The sequence below is a fragment of the Stegodyphus dumicola genome, chromosome 6 (genome assembly GCF_044657685.1).
Source record: "Stegodyphus dumicola isolate Sdum_Otavi_A_Nest chromosome 6, ASM4465768v1".
Classification (NCBI taxonomy): domain Eukaryota; kingdom Metazoa; phylum Arthropoda; class Arachnida; order Araneae; family Eresidae; genus Stegodyphus; species Stegodyphus dumicola.
In genome coordinates, this window is record NC_140773.1 from 18578601 (window position 1) to 18598546 (window position 19946).

A 19946-nucleotide genomic window follows, 5' to 3' on the forward strand; every position below is an offset into this window, starting at 1 on the left:
AAGGAACATACGACGCTACAATCATGTCTTTATGGAATGCAATCAAGGATGAATGCCCCTTACGAGAACTGGATAGAGGCATTTCACATTCAAAAAAATCTTTCTGTTCTCGTTAACGATCCTAATTCCAATCCATCTTTTCCTTCGGCCTTTAGGAAAATTATGTTTTAGTTCTGGTTTCATCAACAGATCGCACCACTTGCTTATTCTTTTCCAGGCTTTCTTATCTTATCTAATCATTATTTCCTATCTTGTTCATTTGCGGTTTTGCAGCTGAGGTTGGTGGTTCGGTGAAACCGTCGAAACTAGTCCTGTGAAAATTTTGAAAATATAACGCTGACTTTTGTTGTTTGACTTTTGAATTAGTATTTTGTTCGGCGTGTTATCGTCTCTTAATCTATTAATAATTTAAAGAGGCACTTTGAAATTTTAATGAAATACATTTCTCGAGAAATATTTTGATCGGAAATTATTATTAGTCCAAAGGAGGGTTAGCTCAGAAGGGCTATCAGTCTCAAAACGGCATTTTGCTTTAGTTTAGTATAAACAGCGTATCATTTTTTAAATTGTAGCCACCAAATATTATCGACTTTTGCCATATTTAAAGAAATTAAATAATGAAGGATCTGCATAAATATATGTATGTTACTTGCATTGTGGAAAAACAACGGTACCTAGAGCCATCCAGTTTTGAATAACGAAATTCTCCACACGACTGTGGGCACTTGGAAGACCGAATTTTGGATTTCGAATTTGTTTTTAGTGTCTATTTCATATTTTGTAAAACTTTAAATCATTTTTAATTAACAAACTTAAAGCGAGCAATGGCAATACTGTACAGAAAAAAGCATTTTTATCTCCAGTACACAAGAACGCTCTAATTCACTATTATTTGCAAATATTTAAAATATTATACTCTCAGGCTCAAAAAGCAGAGCTTAAATTTTAGCTTTTAAAGAAATAAATACGTTTGTTTGCAAACAACCAAACCCCGAAAATAATATGTGTAATTAACTATCCTGCATGTTCTCCAGATTTGTCTCCTTGGCATTATTTTCGCTTCAACAAATCTAAAATTGCTTTACAAAGAAAATTTTTTTTTCTGACTTGGAAGGGATAAAAAAAATGCGGTAATCTACTCTTAGCGCCATGCCAAACATAGACTTCTACAAACTTTCTTTTTAATAAGCTGTATTATTTACAATAAGGCATGTAGTTGAATTAGTGTAAGCTCTGCAATATCTAGTTTTAAATACTCGAATTTCAGTCAGAAGTTAGAAGTTAAATACTTGAAGATACATTGCATCGCTGAAGAGCAAGGGGTGAGAAATTAATTGTAGAGAAACAGCGAAGTGTATGAAATATTCTAATAAAGTTCAGTTAGCAAGTGAATTTATGAAATGTTTAAGATGTTTTGCTGAAATATTTTTCCTTCCAGATGCCTGGACGGAGAGGAGATTACAGTGAGAATTTTTTTGGTTTTTGATGTGGTGAATTTATTATCGACTGATGTGAATCCCTGAAAAATTTCATATTAGTTTTAGAATTATAAATTGTATACTTGCAAAAGTGTGCACTTGTTTATGCTCAATATAAAAACCTTATCAAGGTCGTTAAAGATCTTTCGTTGGGATTGCTTACATACTGATGGAGAACATTGTAAGATTACTATTATTTTGCATTAACCAGTTATTTAAGTAATTTCAGACTTTACTATCCCTTATCTTTTCCGTTTCCTCACCAGAAACGTAAAGTATTTCTTTCGAAATTTTGTTTCTGCCTCTCCAGGCCATGTCATTAGATTTCTCAAGCTCTGAAATTACTGTGATTATTCTGCTTTGCATTATAGTTGCCGTCATTTAAATCTTAACGCCGGAGAAAATTTCTAAACCAACTTAGTGTTAAATTAAATTATCTAATCCTTGACGACTAAGTTAAGTTTAATTTGAATTTGACTGCCACTTTAAGTTACATCACCACAAGAGGTGGTCGGAACTGCTATCATGAAAAGTTGGGTTTATGTTTGTAGGATCTGTGTCTTCTATTCCACATAAACTAAATTAGATCCTAAAATGAACATGGCGAATTCTCGCACAGGCGTGAATGGATTATCAGCACAGAAGAAGGGTGAAAAATAACCCTCTATTAAATCAAAATCAGAACAGAAAGGCATGGACTTCCTGCTTTACAATAACACCGCGGCGATAATCCGAAATGGCCAAGAGGAGTACCAGCGTAACAGCGAGATGGCAATGAAAAGGGCTAGCGAAAACACGCGCTGAATAAACTTAGAGATTCAGCCGTTTAAATACTCAGTTCACGTAACTTTAAATTTAGATCCTGGCGAGAAAATGCGAAGGGAAGTTGAGGAGTTCAGGAAAGGTATCAAACTTGAAATTAATTTGTTATGCAAATTAAGGGAAACCCTACGTGTTAAAGTTCTGAATTCCTAAGAAGGTTGTTTTAACCTTAAGTCTCTGTCTTTAACTTCAGGCACAGCGATGATTCGGTCCAAGTCTGTTAGGTGTTTGACATTAATTTTTGTTACAAAGGAAAGTGAAGCTCTGTAAAGGGAAATCACACTTATTATAAAAAATCTGATGTGCACAATCTGATGTGGACATGATTTCCCTGTATGGCGTAATAAATTATACACATTTTTTGCTGCATTTCATTTAAACTTATTTCCTCAAATTTCCTTAGAGATATATTTCTCATTCAATTAAATGAAATTTCACTTCGAGGGAAGGCAAAAAACACATAAAAACTCAAAACATCTTCATTGAAAAATATAGAAACACATATAACACTAAACACAGTTAAAACAGTTAAAAAAATTCTTATAATTAAAATTAGAGTTTCTACACAAAAGCAAGCCATTCGGTCAGCGCACAAGAAGAAAGCTTTTTCGGCGAATAAAACTGAAAGTTTACTTTTGGTTTCACCCGACCAAAAGACACTAAAGGTGCAGAAACTGAATTCATTATTCTACTAAGTTTAAAATGTTAACAAATGGCGGTTCGTTAGGCGTAGTTTGCCACGTAGACTTTTAAATTATTGAATAATTCTACAACTATTGCATGCAGTTTAACCAAAGGAATAAAACATTAACCGGGCCATAAAAACCACATAATTCGATCTCTTTAAAGCTTAAAAAATGCGCAATTTACCAACATATAAGAATAAAAAAACTACGCTTGTCGAGCGAGGCACAGAGGGGGAATATATATACACATAATATATATTTATAAATCATTGGTGCACTCGATTGCAACAAAAAAGAGATGTGCACAGCTACATGTTATAGCAGTCCCATATACAAAATGCAAACGTTCTACACCTACTTGTTCTTGAGATATGCGAGAAACATACATACGTACGTACAGATGTTAAGGAAAAAAATATCTTCTGAAAAGTTAAAAAGGAGTCTAATTTTAAACTCATTTATTGTATAGTTTAGTAATATCTAGGGAAGTAGGTGTGCGCTTTTTCCCTAATACAGTTTAGAAATTAAAGCTCCAACTATTAATAATGTGTTGAAAACTATTAAATATATTAACATAATAAAATTTAAGATTGACATTTCATATATTTCTCAGTAGTTCAAAATAAACACGGCAATGTATTAAATGTATTCGAAATATATCCGTATTAAAAGGTTAAGGTTAAAAAAAACTGTAACATTTTGATGAAGAATTATTTTGCTTCAGAAACCCAAATCCCATAAAGATGTTTCTGTTCATACACAAAAATTTATTGAACGCGTGACATCATCCTACAAGTAGCTCAGATGTTACGTGACGTCCCTCCGTTGTTTGGGAATTTAGTGCCGACCTTTCCGCAACGACTCGCAGCGATTCCCTTGCATCAAATACGTGCAGATTGACGTAATGTGATGCGTCTTCGTGGCAAATTTTATGGAGCCGGACAAGCGGCCTTGTGCTGCATTCTTGCAATATGTTATCAGTCAGTCAGTCAGTCAGTCAGTAAGTCAACGACTCGCAGCGATTCCTTTGCGTCACGAGTCACAATCGAAGAAGTGGCAAAGAGGTTTTCTGCTTTTGCTTGGAGAACTATCAAGATGAAACAAACGACGCTAAAATGTGAGGTCTGTCCTTAGAGGTAAGCCTTATCATGTTAATGCAATCAGCTGCAATTTTATAGTTAATTATTGATAAAAGAAGAGCTACAGTCAAATAGAGAAAACATTTTCTAGAAAAGATGTTTCTGAATTTTGAAATTATTTAAATTAATGAAATAAAACTAAATGCATATCTTGAAATTTTAATTATTAATTGATCTCAAATTATTAATTAATGTTAATTAGTAATAATCTAAATTAATTATTTTAATTGAGAATTTTTAGAAAAGAATAAGAACATAAAATATTATTGCAGTTATTATTTTTTTTAATACGTTTTGACTTCACAATTTTTACATACAGTGCTTGCATTTCAAATTTTTTCAGTAAATTTAATACATGGAATTCGATGATGCCATAATAGAGGTTGAAGGTTAGGACCATATGTATGTTTAATTATTAATAATCCACATTAATTATTTTACTTGAGGTTTTTAGAAAAGGGTAGGAACATAAAATATCATTGCAGTTATTATTAATTTATTTTAGTACTTGACTTCACACTTTTTTACATGCAGTGTTTGCATTTCATTTTTGTTTTAGTAAATTCAATACATATGGAATTCGATGATGTCATAGAAAAGGTTGGAGGTTAGGACCATATGTATGTTAATTATTAATAATCTAAATTAATTAATTTAATTGAGAATTTTTAGAAAAGGACAAGAATATATCATTGCAGTTATTATTAGTAATTTATTTTAATACGTTGACTTCACAATTTTTACATGAATGTTTCCATTTCATTTTTTTAGTAAATTCAATTCAAATGGAATTCGATGATGTCTTAAAAGAGGTTGGAAGTTACGGACTATATCAAAAACATTTGTTGTTTTTTGTACTTGTTCCTTCATTATGCCTGATTCCTTGGTTTGCAATGGATATATATTTTATGTTATCTACTCCTGATCACTGGTGTCTCGTATCTGACGTTGCTTCGTCTAATTTAAGCCTGCATCAACAAAAAGCTCTTATCAGACCACAAAACAATCCGTCATGTGCTATGCACGACATAAATTACACGGAATATCTAAATTCTCAGAGTCTCACGATTGTCAACAATTCACAATCTCGACCTTGCTCAAACGGCTGGCAGTATGATACATATTATTACGACTACACCGCAACTAGTCAGGTAAGTATGAAAACATTCACTTTAGCTTTCAAACTTGAGACCTATTTCTTAAATTACTTCTTATGTTTTTTGAGACTTAAACCTACTCTAAAATAAATAAAAATCTCATTACAATACTAAATATAATAGAATATTTTTACAAGATATTTCCAAGGAATTATTTGTACTATATATATATATATATATATATATATATAGCAAAGCATAGAAAACACCTTTTTCTATGCTTTCTAAATCGTTGAATAAATATCATTATAATATGTACCATCAACACCTTTATATTACATTAAATATTTAAATTATTTCAAATAAAATTTTGAAATTTGAATATTTTGATTTTGAATATATTAAAATATTCAAAATCAAAATATTCAAATTTCAAAAATAAATTCAAATATAATGTAACTTATTTTACATTAAATATGTAACTTATTTTCTGGGATATAAAAATGTTTAGGCAATCCCTGTACATTATTTTGCATAACCTAAAAAACTACATTTTAGATGGATAAAAAGGCTTGAGAAGAAGCTTGCATTTTAGAAAGCAAATTAAAATATTATATAAAATAAATACATAGTTAAATTGTACTTTATTAACAGAATATTGAAGGGAATAAAAGTATATTTTCTATATAAATTAACTTAATTTATTTTTAGTGAAGTGAATCCGAACTTATTTGAATAATTTCTATTTTATTCCTTTAATTCTCCAAATGATATTTCATAGAATATTAGGATTCATACATATTTAGGTTTGCATTACCTAATAAGGAGAGGCAAAAGAGATATTTTATAAAGCTATTGACAAATGTATTAAGGGTGAAACAAGTTATAATTTAATGTGTATTTTTTATGGTGTAAATATCTTATATAAAAATTTACATTGTGTAACATACGTTTTCGTTTAATTTAGTGGAATCTAGTTTGCAGTGACAATCATTATGTTAGCTTAATTTTCATGCTTCAGATTGTTGGTAGCCTTGTTGGAAATCCCATATGTGGATATATCTCAGACAGGTGAGAACATGCTTGTTTTCATTCGTCAAAAAAACTTTTATTCTGTATTAAAACTATTGCTTGAATTCAGGTATATCACTTATATTCCCCCCATTTATATATATATATATATATAAATATTATAATGCAAAATAAAATAAAAAAGTTATACATTTAAAATCCATCCCATATATAATTCGGAATAAACCAGATGTAATCAAAAACGTAAACGTAAAATAGAATGTAAAAATCAAAAACGAAAAGCACAGTAACAAACCTCAAGAAATAGAAGGGTACAAAACCAAAAATGAGAAAAGTTATTTATATCCTCCTCAGGGGGTTAATGCTACTAAAGAAAATAAAAATGAGTACAGTTTCTGTACTGACAATGATATGAATTGAAAGTTAAGTTTAGGAATTAATGTTAGAAGAGCAAAAACCTTAAACCAAATTTACAATGTAATCTGTATCTTTATCAGTCTAAACCCCTGTGGGCCGAAGTAAACAGTGCACAAAAATTGTAGCATAAAAAATAAGAGACAAATTCAAAACGGCTGCGAAATAATAAAATTTAAAAAAAAATTGACTAGATTGAACCCATTATTTAAACTTGCAAAAATAACATTACAGCTCTTGGAAAAACAAAACCATATGCAAATTTTTAATTAAAAATTGTAAAACCAAACTAAATGCAACTTCTGAAAACAAACACTTCAGATTAAAAAGTAAAAGCGTAATTCATAAGCAAGCAAAAAAAAACTTAAAAATCTAATAAGAATTTTAATTTAGGGGACCGAGTTCAAACATATGTAAAAAGAGAAGAAATCCAACGTATGCCAGAAAAAAGGGGGGAAAGGAAAATTTGATCTAAAGAATGTAAAATTACAGACCGAAGTAAGCAATTCAAAAACTGTACAATAAAAAAGAGACAAATTCAAAACGATTGCGAAATAACAGACAAATTTTAAGAAATTGAATAGATCGAGTCCAGAAGCTAAACGTGCAAAAAGAGTAATCGAATAGAGAGAAACAAAACCATATGCGTTTTTTTTTAATTTAAAATCGGAAAAAGAAACCGTGCTTCTGCGCTTTTTGGTTTTTGCATGTGGTTTATTCCGCATTGAATATCGGATGAATTTTTTTAAGTCATATTAATTTATACGTTATTTTGAATTATTAGAACCACTTGTTGCTTCTATCTTTGCACAATTCGATTGGGTTTTGAACTAATTTTTGCTTTTTATTTATTCATATATAAATAGTATGGGCCTTTCCGCAGCTGAATTTTAAGTTTTTGAATATATCAGGAATTTTGGTACGATCCCACCAGCAAACGCGCTGCTAAACATTATCTATAACAGTTCAAATCCAGAAAGCTGAGCCTTTGTCATGAAACCCTAGACAAACATGAAAGGACTTCTATCCTTATCTATGCCTTAGGGACAAGGCCCCTAAGACATAAATATAAAGATAGCGGTCAAATGTGTAGTGAACATGTCGAATGCTTGCAGGTTTCTAAAGAAACAGTCAGACGTTACCTCATAGCCTTGCGAAGGTCTAATGTGGAGCATGTGTGTACCTAAACATTTCTCGACAGCCCACAAGAAATGATAACTTGTTTTGTTGTTGCTGTCTCGACATCGCAACTCACGCACGTTTTATCGAATGCTGGATAAGTAGAGAATCCTTCGATAATGCGGTAGACTTGCGGAACGAACTTAAATTCTTTGCATCTAAAGATCCATGAGTTTTATCGCCAGAACATTTGACAGTTTCAAAAGTGTTGACGAAGGCTCATGATTACTGATGGAGATTATTTCGAGACATAACGTGAGTACCATGCGCTGAATGTCTGTCTGTTTCTAATGATTACAAACAGCAAGAGCATTTTTGGTTACTTTGTATTACAAAATGCATTACAAAACCTTGCATTATGTTAAAACGTTTATTGCCTTTTTCTTTTCTCTTTTGTTCTGCCTGGTTATTTGTGGAGCAACCACGGATCTCTGGCCGCCGTCGTTTTGGTTTGAGTGAGAGTTGACCCTTTAAAATCATTTGGTCCAGCTGGACTAGGCGGATTGGGTCTCCCTCGTATTTCGACCTTGTATTACAAATGAAATTACTGAATTGTCACTTCGAGAGTTAGCAATACGTTTTCCTCCAGCATTTCACAAGTCAGTGAGTCATTAGTCACTTTTTAGTTGGCTATCCACAAATATTGCCAGTTCGTGACTACGGGACTATTTGAAGAATGCTATTGATCACAGATGAGTTGAGTTCTGGCAAAATTGAAAGACAATCTATCAATGCATTTGCAAAGTTTCACAGTAGATCGTTAGCAACTGCTTAGTGAACACACTGTTCATCGGCTTGAGTGAATTCAAGTTAGAAAGGATACTTTGCACATACATCATCCTATGTAACTATAACAAGTACTTGATGTTTGAATTACCCACATTACATTCCAGGGCACATTGCTTGTGTTTCCTCCGCATGCAGTGGTATTACTTCCTTTCATTTAACTTCGCAATGCTTTTAAACTGCATGATAAATGTCTGAAATATTTTTTCTAGTTTTTTGCCTTATTTAAATACACTTTTAGTCTATTTTCACGAAAGTGCTTCTCACCAGTAATTTTGAATTGTTGCATAACAGTATAAAATAATTTCCTTTTTTTTTTTTTTTTTTTTTTGTAATCGTTGAGTTTTTTACTTAAAAAGTCGTTAAAGTTTTACAAATATGAAATCGATAATAAACCAAATTCCAAATTTCAAATTTGGTCTTCCACATGCCTATATTCGTAGGAGGATTATGTCATTCAAAATTGGATGGCTCTAGGTACCGTTGTTTTATCACAATGCGAGAAATATACCTACATTTATTCAGATTTTTCATTATTTTATTTCTTCAAATATAATGCGGGACTCTAACATTTAGTGGCAACAGTTTGAAAAGTGAAACGGACATTTATAATGATTCAACGCAAAATCACAAAACGAAAACAATAGTCCTTCAGGGACAAAGTCCCTTTGGACTAAAAATGTTTTAGGTGAAGGTATGATGCTCTACCCCGTACCTTCCACGGGCACCTAGAAGATGGTGAAAATGCTTTAATTTCGATGTATTAAGATGTATTCCTAATCTTAAATTGAATAACGTTAAACACTCCAACCTGCATAAACTGATTAAACAACCCATTGTGGAACGATCCGAATGTACTGATTACATCTGAACGTGCGAATTTAAGTACGATAACTGGTATATTGCAACTGGCTTGAATTTCTGTTATTCTTTAAGGTTTCCTTAACGATACCGATTTCAGGTTAATCATTATTACCAGCCACGGCTAGGTTTTATAATCGTTAAGTAATGAAGCTCAGAAGCGTGTAATTTAGATTTTTTTAGCATAAAAATTTTTACTCGGATTAATTCTGTAAAATATTAAGTTTTATATTTGCTTTGAGATTAAATAAGTAAAGTATATTATTTAAGGCAGTATAATAAATATGACATTTTATCTACAATTTTAAATCTTAGATTCGGACGAAAGATAACTTATACAGGCTTTGTTTGCTTGGCAGCGGTCACTGAAATTTCGTCAATACTTGTGAAAGATTTTATGGCTTTTGCAGCTCTCAGAGGTATAAATGGATGTATCTTTCCAGCCATGTTTATGCTACCTTTGATTACACGTAAGTTAATCAATTTATTCGCAATTAATATCAAAAATTTGGATTTAGTATCAAATAAAAAAATGTGGAAAATACGACAGAAGAAAGGCTGTTTAGCTCACTAGCACAATTATGACGAAATATTTAGATTTATTTTATGTAATGTTCATTTAAAATAGATTTTGAAGTTATTTAAAGAAATTAAGTTCCTCGTTCCCTGGAATAGTGAGGGATGTGGTATAGAAGTATAATCTTCGATCTTATGCAATATTTTATTCATTCGCCCATCCATTTCCCACTGGGTATCTCGGCCATCAGAAAAGCTTTTATGCTTTGAGAGGATCTTACTAAATCCTCTCAAAGCATAAAATAACTATATTGCAAAGCCTGATGTAGGTATCTAGAGGGACGTGATCTGCTAGCACACGACGGTTATCTGCCTAAAGGAAGGAATACCTTCGACAAGAAGTTTGTATAAGACACTACCTCTATTCAAATTTTACTTAATAGAAAACCAGGACAATACCTATTTAGCCAGGTCATTCCCTGAAACTGGACATTACGTTGATCTATTAGTTTTTAAAGGCCTATGCACGTGCAAACTGGTGGGCAAGGTAGACATTTGCATCAAATTAATTGGATAACTGTTCAAAACATTTTAAACATATGCGTGATGAAAATAGTGAGTTATAATAACAAAAGTATTTAAAAGAATTTCTTTATATTGTCTGATATTAGTGACAGCATGTAGAATTTATTCTTGTCATATTTAATGGCAATGGTTAGTAGATACATTAGGTTTTTTTTTTTTGAGCCCTTGTCGGAATACAACTAGTCATTATACAACTAGAAAATGATACAAAAGAGCGGAGAGTTATATAATCTCAAATCTAACTGATCTGCATTTGCCTGGATATTCCTAGACACGTTTACCTATTATATCTTCACCTTACATTATCTAGACCAGTTTCCTATTTTTTATGTAGAAAGGGGATAATTTGAGAGCTCCCTCTCAAATGGAAATAAAGCCTTCATTTAAGTCTAAGAGAAACTGTCTCGTATGCATACTGCATACAAGAAAGGCGTGAAACCGTAGTCATGTCTATGAATTCCAACACAGATCAAACAAATATTCAACGTTCTTATCCACTCGGCCGCATATGGGCTACTTTGATTCTAATTGCTGTCGTAATTACATATTTTATTATATTTTGGTTTATGTATTTATGTTACACCATCTTGCTTTAAAATTTTATTATTTTTTTTACTATGCCATTTGATTCCAGAACCTTGCTAAGGTTTTCCAGGACTAGTTTCGAGGATTTAGCTACCCGGTAGTTAATCAAACCTAGTCCTGGAAATTTGCAACTATTACTCTGATTTTTGTTGTTTTACCTCTAAAATAATCGTTGTTCGGAGTGTTATTTTAACCTAAATTATCCTACACATGTTCGGTGGAATTTAAATAAGGGAAGAACGCTGGCCAATCGATGTAGGTATCCTCACTTTCCAGGAGGATCTCAACAGCCTGAATCCTATTTGGCCATGCATTGTCATCCATAAATACAAAGTCGTGTGCTATAGGCACTCCGGAAAAGACATTCGTTGGGAAAGATAACTTCATCACAGTAATTAGCTCCGATAAGATAAACTCTGTCGAAAATCTGGCGCTCCATTCGTCCTTTCAGCACAATGTCTCCTAATACATATCGGTCAGGACCACCCCAACGGTCTCTTTCTCTGATGTTCATGGGACGGGAGCGTGTCCCTACTTCTCTCGATATCAACTGCCGCCGAGAACTGTTGGCCAAACTGAAACGACTGTCGTTGGTAAAGACGGCGTAACTCTATTGATGAGATGTCCAACCTTTGTGTTATCTACACCACTGTAAACGGTGTAGGCGATGGATTGCTGTCAATGGTATACAGCCTTCAAGATGGCTGTCAATTGTACATCAGCGTTCAGGAATTTTCTTCCTTTCATTGCATGCTTTTGCGGTGTGATTAGAAGGACTATCCGAGAAGTCCAGATTTCAAATTCCTACAAAAGCATAGCATTTTTTTTTAATATCCTACTTCGAAAATCCTGGTAGATACTACAAGTGGCGTTGCAAGTCTACTGGTAGATTCTACAAGATACTGCAAGTGTAATAACGTGTGAATTCGTCAAGTAACTTTAAGTAATATAAAGAATTTTTTCTTTCCTCACCACTTACTTTCGTGATTTAACTGTAAGCTCGTCTGGCTAGCCTCAGATGGTTCGGAGTTTAAATGCCGATGAAAGCATCGCTATGTTTCATACTTCCTGCTTCAAACATTCATTTTGTCTCGGTATTATTTCATAATTTTACGAATACATTATCCTATGTTCTTTTCCACATATTAAAAGCATCCCGTTTATGGGTAACCTTTTCCATATCCTTAAAAGGGTTCATTTAATGAAATTTTATGCATTTTAAAAAGAACTTACGGTGAAAATGTTTCAAAGAATTTATGCTTCCATTCTTCTATAATACCGCTAAAGAAAGCAAATATAAACTTTAAGAAGGATTTAGGGAGTATTTGGAAAACACAGTTTGTATTTTACAAGTTCGTAATTATTTTTGTAAGTCGAACATAGAGACTTTAATAAAAAGCCATCGAATCCAGAACTATAGTTTTGAAAACTCAAAAAGGTGTCCAAAATGTTTTCATGAAGCCTAAATATACATATCTATGAAGCTACAAAATTCTTCGATAAAGGTGGATACAGAAATTCCTCATAGTTTACTTCTTCATTCAAAAATCACTTATTTCATGTCTTTCTAGTTTTGTTAGACGGAATGCATTTTCAGTATTTGACAAATTATGTAGTACCCTAAGTACTTTCACTAAAACAAAGCTTTGTACATGGATTGATAAATGCTAGTTATGAAAATCCATGGCAGAAATCACTTTTTGTCATAACTTTCATATCTATACAAAGTACTCAAAACATATCTGTTATTATGTTTAAAACGTTTTTGACCATTTTTAGCGTAGAATTCTGAAAATGACTTTAATATCAGTATATGTTATATATTGTTAATCAGTTTTAGAGATTGTGTCCCCAGAGAAACGTGTTTTCATCAATGGCGTACAGACTTGCTGTTGGACATTTGGAATGTGCCTTATACCTGCCGTGGCTTACTTATCAAGAAATTGGGTGAACTTAAGTCTCGTCGTTTCCTCAACGGTACCTTTTCTTTTGTTTTGTTGGAGGTAAGTTATCCCAGAATGCGGAATTTTAATCTATGAGTTTTTTAATCTGCCTATCAGCGACATTGTGATTCATTGGCAACTATTTATAAGAGTATAAGCGATATGATATTATCGATACAATAATATATTTATGATACTGAGGGACTATTCATAAGTTTAACTATATATAAAACGAATATTCATTATAATTTTAATTTATAAGCTTGCTTAGAATCATTTTTATTTTTATCCTAATGGAGACAATTGTAAGAATTTTATTATTCCTTTTCTTTGTATGGTGCAGTAACCCTTTGCCGAGCTCATACTTACATTTTGCGCATACGCTTTAAATTAACTGTTTCTCTTTAATTTCTCCAATGCTAGAGTTTCACTCATACGCGGTACGCTGCAGAACATTGGCTGCGTTGCCATAGTTACATAATCTTTAAAACAGACCACTCAAGAGCGCATCTGGCATTTTGGAAGACATCATTGAATGCTTGCTGGTATTAGCTCTGACCAAATTTTATCAATGATCCTAGGGAATTCCATTTTGGAAAAAATTCTAAATGGAATTTTGAAAAACAATCGCTACAAAACATATTATTGTTATTCACAAACAGGGTGTGTACAAAATTTTAATGAATAATCATTTGAATCATTAGAAATATTGTGAGGAAGTAGTTTAAAATTCGACGAAAATCTTCTGAGCATAGCGACAAATGTCAAGAGCGGTTAAATAGAAGCTTATAAAAAATCTTTATGTTACATTTTTTTCTCATTAAATAATTTATAAGATTATTCTGATTTTCGAAAGAAGTTTCACTTAGATTAAATTTTGTCAAATTTTCCCAAGCAGATTTATTCCTGAGTCTCCTCGTTGGTTGGTATCTCGAGGAAAGTGCCACGAAGCAGTCATTGTCATGAACGAAATAGCGGAAAGGAATGGGAAAAGAGTCGATCCCAATGAACTTCTTGCAAAATTTCAGGTATTCCTTAACGTTATTTGCAAATATTCCTAAAAATTTGAAATTAATTAAAATTTTGATGTCACAAGTCTTCAAAATTTCTGATGATAATAACGTTTTCGAAGAAAATAGAATTCTTCATTTTACAGATGGTAATAAGTTAAATGGAAAGGTTGGCCTTGCATTTGGTATTTATGAAGATGGCAGAGAGAATGTAGCTGTTCAATATAGGATACCAGGTATGTTCTGTTTTTCAAGACGAGCTTCTGAGCTTTAATCTTGCCTTAAATGGGAACTATTGTCTGTTGCTTAAATCTTGCCGTTAAATGGAAACTATTGTCTGTTGTGTAACTGTTGCTGTTAAATGGAAACTGTTGTCTGTTGCTTAAATCTTGCCGTTAAATAGAAACTATTGTCTGTTGTTTAAATCTTGCTGTTGAATGGAAACTGTTGTCGGTTGCTTAAATCTTGCCATTAAATGGAAACTATTCTCTCTTGTTTAAATCTTGCTGTTAAATGGAAAATGTTGCCTGCTGCTTAAATCTTGCCGTCAAGTGGAAACTGTTGCCCTTAAATAAAACTGTTATCATAAGAATGACACGTTTAAACTTCTTATTTGCGCAGATTCACTTTCTTCTCTCTCTCTCTTTTTCGTGATACACTATGGACTGAAAAACTGGTGGTAGAAATTCATTCTATATTACATGCGACTCGGCATACTGAAGACATTTATTTTGCCTAAATTCGAGGCCACAGTCGCATTCTCGGTAATAACAGGGCTAAGCAGGAAATTTATTGTGATACTGATTTAATGCTGTCTGCTCTTAAGTCTTATTGGAAGCATGTGGCTTGAAAGGAAACTGTTGCTGCTGAATATCTTGCTTCTTCGAAGGTCCAGTGGACAAAAAGATTTTTTCCAACTGTTTTTCAACGACTTAAGTGTAGGAAGTTTCAACCGGATTATAAACCTACTTAGATTTTAAACGGTCATGGGAATTTTGGAATTTACTTACTTCGTTTCAGTATTGTTACTAGTGGACTCTGTGCTTGCCGCGATGCTGTGGAAGATGGGGAACATATTTTATTGCATTGCAGGTTGCTTCAAGTACCAGAAATACATTTAAAGTTAGTTTGAGGCAGCTCTCTGTTTCCTGGCCTCCTGGTTTCTATGATCTTGGTTTCTATGATGGCTCTCCGAAGCCTTTGCAGTCTTGCGTGACTTTATTTGTTGTTTGAACTTTTAGTATTATTATTTATATGACTGAATTTTAATCTTTTATGTGTCATTGTAATATTTTGCGTATTGTCTATGTGTGATTATGTTAGCTATTGATGTACTGTATTGTTGTATTGTTGATGTAAAATTTTTTCTTTGTATCAGTATTATTTAATTTTATTAATTAATGTATTATTATTAAGTTCATTTATTTTTAGTCCAATCGATATACTTAACCGAAAATTAGTCCATTCGATATACTTAACAGAAAATTTAGGTATTAGTAATTTCGGTAAAAGAGTGCACGTTATAATCAATTTTATTAAACTTACTTCCATATTCAGACTATTGAATACATGACAGAATTTTATAACTCATATAAAATTTTATAACTCGAAAACTAATTCTCGTGCACTCGTCGTTAATTTATGAGAGATGTTGCTGTAGTTTTATATTTTTTATCCAAGTCTAACCACCAAGTGAATAGTTTTCATTTTCCTCTAAAGATGGCGCTATATGCGGCAGTATTCGTTAACACAAACTACATAGCAAAGTGACAAAAAGATTAAACCCTTGCAATGTAACAACACATTTTTATTCTACATTATGACTTTAAATATGCATCGTAGTATTTAATAATTTTTATACTCTCATGTATTACATGTACTTTCTTCCTTTGTTTTAGCTTATAAGTATCATTAATTTTTGTTAAATTGCATTTTTCAAATCTAGGTCTTAGATAAAATGCGCAAAGAAGAGAAGCTCGTAGGTCTGAAAAATTCAGCCGCTGATATATTAACAGTGCCTTGTTTGAGGAAGTTGTTAATCTTCACGATAAGTTGTTGGTGAGAAAATGCATTTGTTGAACTAGTTTACAATTTCAACCAACGCAGTACCTCAATTTACAATTTCGTGGGTTGAATTTTTGATTTATTATTTATGAACAGTTGTTTGGTAGACATTGTTAAAGCTACTTACTTACTAATTCAGAAGTCAAACAACAAAAATCAGCGTAATCTTTTCAAAATTTCTGTACAAATTTTGAAAATATTACGCTGATTTTTGTTGTTTGACTTCTGAATTAGTATTTATTCGGCGTGTTATTCTGTCTTAGCTATTTAGTTATTTACTGATAATCACTCCATCTCTTAATCTATATGGTAGGCAAAGGCTAAACACACCTTAATACTGAAAAGAGAAATAAATGCTGTTGTGGTTAAAAAGACATCCATTTATGTTTCGCTGATAGAACAGAATTTATAGGATTCTATTTGACCAGGACTATTAACTTCATCTGAAATCGGATGACCTCGTATCTTAGAGTAACTACAAGCCATGAAAAGGTTTCTATAACTTTTTTTTTTTTTGTTAAACAGAAAGTAGAAAATAAATGAACGTTCTTATGCTAACAAATTCAACCACAGCTCGTGGTGAATTAACTAAATCAAAAATCATATTTCAATTTAAAACTTGGACTAGTAGCCAATGACCTCACAATTTAAATATTACTCTAAGCTGGATAAGTAATTCTAACCGGAGTATGGAAATCAATTTGTCGGCAGCGAATAACGCAAAATCGAAAGTTTTATCTATCAACGTTGGCAGCAATTAAACGTAGCATATATACTCAAGCTATAATCACGCTTTGTTTTGCAATCGAAAACCCTTCTTTTAAATAGCCTCTCACCTATTTACATTCTGCTGAGGAAACAGAAAGGAGAAGTTACAATAAAGGCTAAATTATAAATAACTGATGAATTTAAATAATAATCTTACAAATGTACTTTATGAGTGTAGTAATTTAATATAATTTCTTCTTTCGATTACAGTTTATTTCTGATAAAACAATTCAAAAATTTTAAATTGGAGAAAATATTTTCCTGTTGGAAAAGATGTTCTCGAATTTCTGTCAGATTGTTAATCGATTGTCAATATTTGCGGACACATTGGTTTTTGGGAACAAAAAATTTGAAACGAGAGATTTTAACCCCCAGATCTTCCAACAAGTTGAATTTGATAAACATATATACCACGAGAGTACTCATATAGAAATACGGTAATTCCATATATTCTCTTTCATGCAAAGAGTGCATGGGAAGAGGCACGAGACACAGTCGACCAAATCCAGCTGGCGAAGGATTATCATCCACTACAGTTTTAGTTTGGCCTTCACTTTCGGCACAGGAAACATTAAATTTATTTGTTCCCTCATATTGCTACTTGAACCACGCTTCTTCCGTTTGCTAGCTGTTAGGTTTACGTTTGCCAGCTGTTACGTTAACGGATATTTTACGTTTGCTAGCTGGACTTAAATCTTAACAGCACACAGCGAAATCTGGTAATTTATTTTAGACTTATGCATAAATCTTTCAGTGCTGATCACTCTTATGTGTAAATCTTTTATTGCGGCAGTTCGATCTACTTTCGGTTCAGTATGCATTGCTAGTAGCCAGCTGTATCTATTAAGTTAAAATAACTATTTTTTAACGAACTAAGATATTTAAAATGAGTCATAGAAAAGTAGATAATAATAATAGTCATAATAAAGTAAAATATTACTTACAAAGTGAAGAACTGTTACTTTTGAAAAGTATGTAGGTTGAATGTACAATGGTCAGTTGTGTCACCATTTATAAGCTCATTTAAACGCATTTCTAGAAGAAGGCCTGGAATTCATTTTCAGGGTTTCTGCTAAATATATGGTCAGCATTTTGTTGAATATTAGTTATATTAAAAATTTTCCTCCATTCTTCGCAGCTTTTGATTTTGAAATAGGCAGGAATCACAAGAAATTCAGATTAGGTTATAAAGTATTTCTCCCACCTTCCTAGCATGCCTTCCGGGTGTAGTGGTCAGCACACTGAGCCGGTATTTCAAAGGTCCTTGGTTCGATACCCCGCGAAGGCGATTGCTAATTTTTCATCTCTCCGGCTTTCCAATTAACGTAATGTCTTTACAAGGTAAATAGAGAGGATGATCTAATTGGATAATATTTTTGTGACCAAAAAATCTCCCTATATGACGCGTCTGTATGGTTCAAGCATAAAGTTCTCAGAAATCGTCTTCACGCACATTTTTTCAATTAAAATCAGCATTACTGTATGGGGTTTTATTTGATCTGGCAATGTCAATTTGTCCGAAAACCCGTAACAGACATGAAGAGAATTGTCAATGATTCCGAAGTAGCTACAAAATCGTGGAACGTATTAAACAACCTTTTTATTTAAGCAAAATTTTTGTCTTAGCTGGCTCACAAATTCTACCCGGCGTATAAGATTCAAATGTCAGCAACAATAATCCAAAGCCGATTAATTACAACTTAACCAGAGCTGGCAGTACTAAAATGACGTGCTCACAAAAGGCAGAAACACGCTCTTCCTTACAATACGTATACTGATACGGAGTATGAAGTTGCTTTTGTGGCTCTCCAAGGAGCTTAGAGATTTCCCTCTTTATTAACATAGTTGTTTATGTATAAATAAGAGCGGTTTAAAATATTTCAGCTCAAATCTGGACTAATTTTCATAAAAGTGTCAGATATTATTTCGCACATTTTTAGATGATTTTCATTGTACTTACAGAAGTATTTTCATTTTTGTGTTTTAAATGCTCCATTTGGTAACCTTTATTTTTCACTGTCTTTGTGTACTGTAATTTCCAAGACAATAAACCTTTTTTGCGGGGGTAGCGGAAGAGGTATTTTATTCCATTTCTCTTGAACAGCTTTCTATGTCCAAGGAGGGATGTAGTTAGACGTTTAGACAATCCGCTTTTTAACAGTCCAGAAACGCAAAAATCCATAGATGATCATCAGAAGATTTAGTAGGAATGTGAGTGAAGGACATGATCTTGACACACGTTTCTTGTGTATGAAGGTTCCAAAATCCTTCACCGTATTTATAATCTCATTAAGTGTGACTTAAGAAATAAGCGACTTAACACTAAAACGTCGCTATGAATAAACAGAGTATCAACAGGAATTCGAATAACAGCAATTATCTGGCAGTCGTTGTCAACATGTATTGATTCATCAACTTTCGAGAAAAATTTTGTAGAGTTTGTAGAGAGTTTATGTACTTATCGTAAGCAGAAACAAAAAGCAGCAGGACTCTCCCCAGAATTCGAACTTCGGATCTCTGGTGTCCCATCCGAACTTGCATGTAACTACACCAAGAACGCAGAAATAAATCCCTTACAGTATACGAGTTCCACTACGGTAGGCTAATTTTACCTACTGTCTCTCTTAAATTTAGAATTCCGCTCCTATTCATGTATCCCTTCATTAGCATATTCTGGTAGAGTACTCGAAACAGCAGAAATAAAGACAATTTTCAGCATCAGAAATGATATGCAAATTAAAATAAACTTTGCAGAAGGTTGTTTTAATTGCTCGCTGGTTTAATTGATCATAGTACATCGCAGTACATCATTCAAAGGCGTTATTAAAATTCGTATTACATCATCTAAAAATTAAGACGGTACGTTCGATTACAAATATAAAATAATTTGCAAAATCGAAATTAAGAAAAAATGTTAATAATTGAGTAATCTGTTTTAAAATTGAAACGTATAGCTACAAGGAATATTGTGTTTTCAAAAA

The 19946-nt window shown here is 32.6% G+C and overlaps 1 protein-coding gene across 2 annotated transcripts in view; it reads left to right on the forward strand.

Moving 5' to 3' along the window:
• Positions 1–3882: 3882 nt before the first annotated feature.
• Positions 3883–19946, forward strand: part of LOC118194774 (beta-alanine transporter-like) — a 31963-nt gene continuing 15899 nt past the window's right edge. Inside the window, exons 1-8 of one of the 2 annotated variants that reach the window (XM_035365977.2) lie at positions 3883–4122; positions 4685–4745; positions 4897–5276; positions 6190–6293; positions 9810–9964; positions 13015–13183; positions 14022–14151; positions 16079–16191. In XM_035365977.2, the coding sequence (XP_035221868.2) occupies positions 4911–5276; positions 6190–6293; positions 9810–9964; positions 13015–13183; positions 14022–14151; positions 16079–16191 (1037 nt within the window). In that variant the 5' untranslated portion in view covers positions 3883–4122; positions 4685–4745; positions 4897–4910. The remainder of the gene's footprint in view (positions 4123–4684; positions 4746–4896; positions 5277–6189; positions 6294–9809; positions 9965–13014; positions 13184–14021; positions 14152–16078; positions 16192–19946) is intronic. The other variant, XM_085818159.1, reaches the window with a different exon arrangement.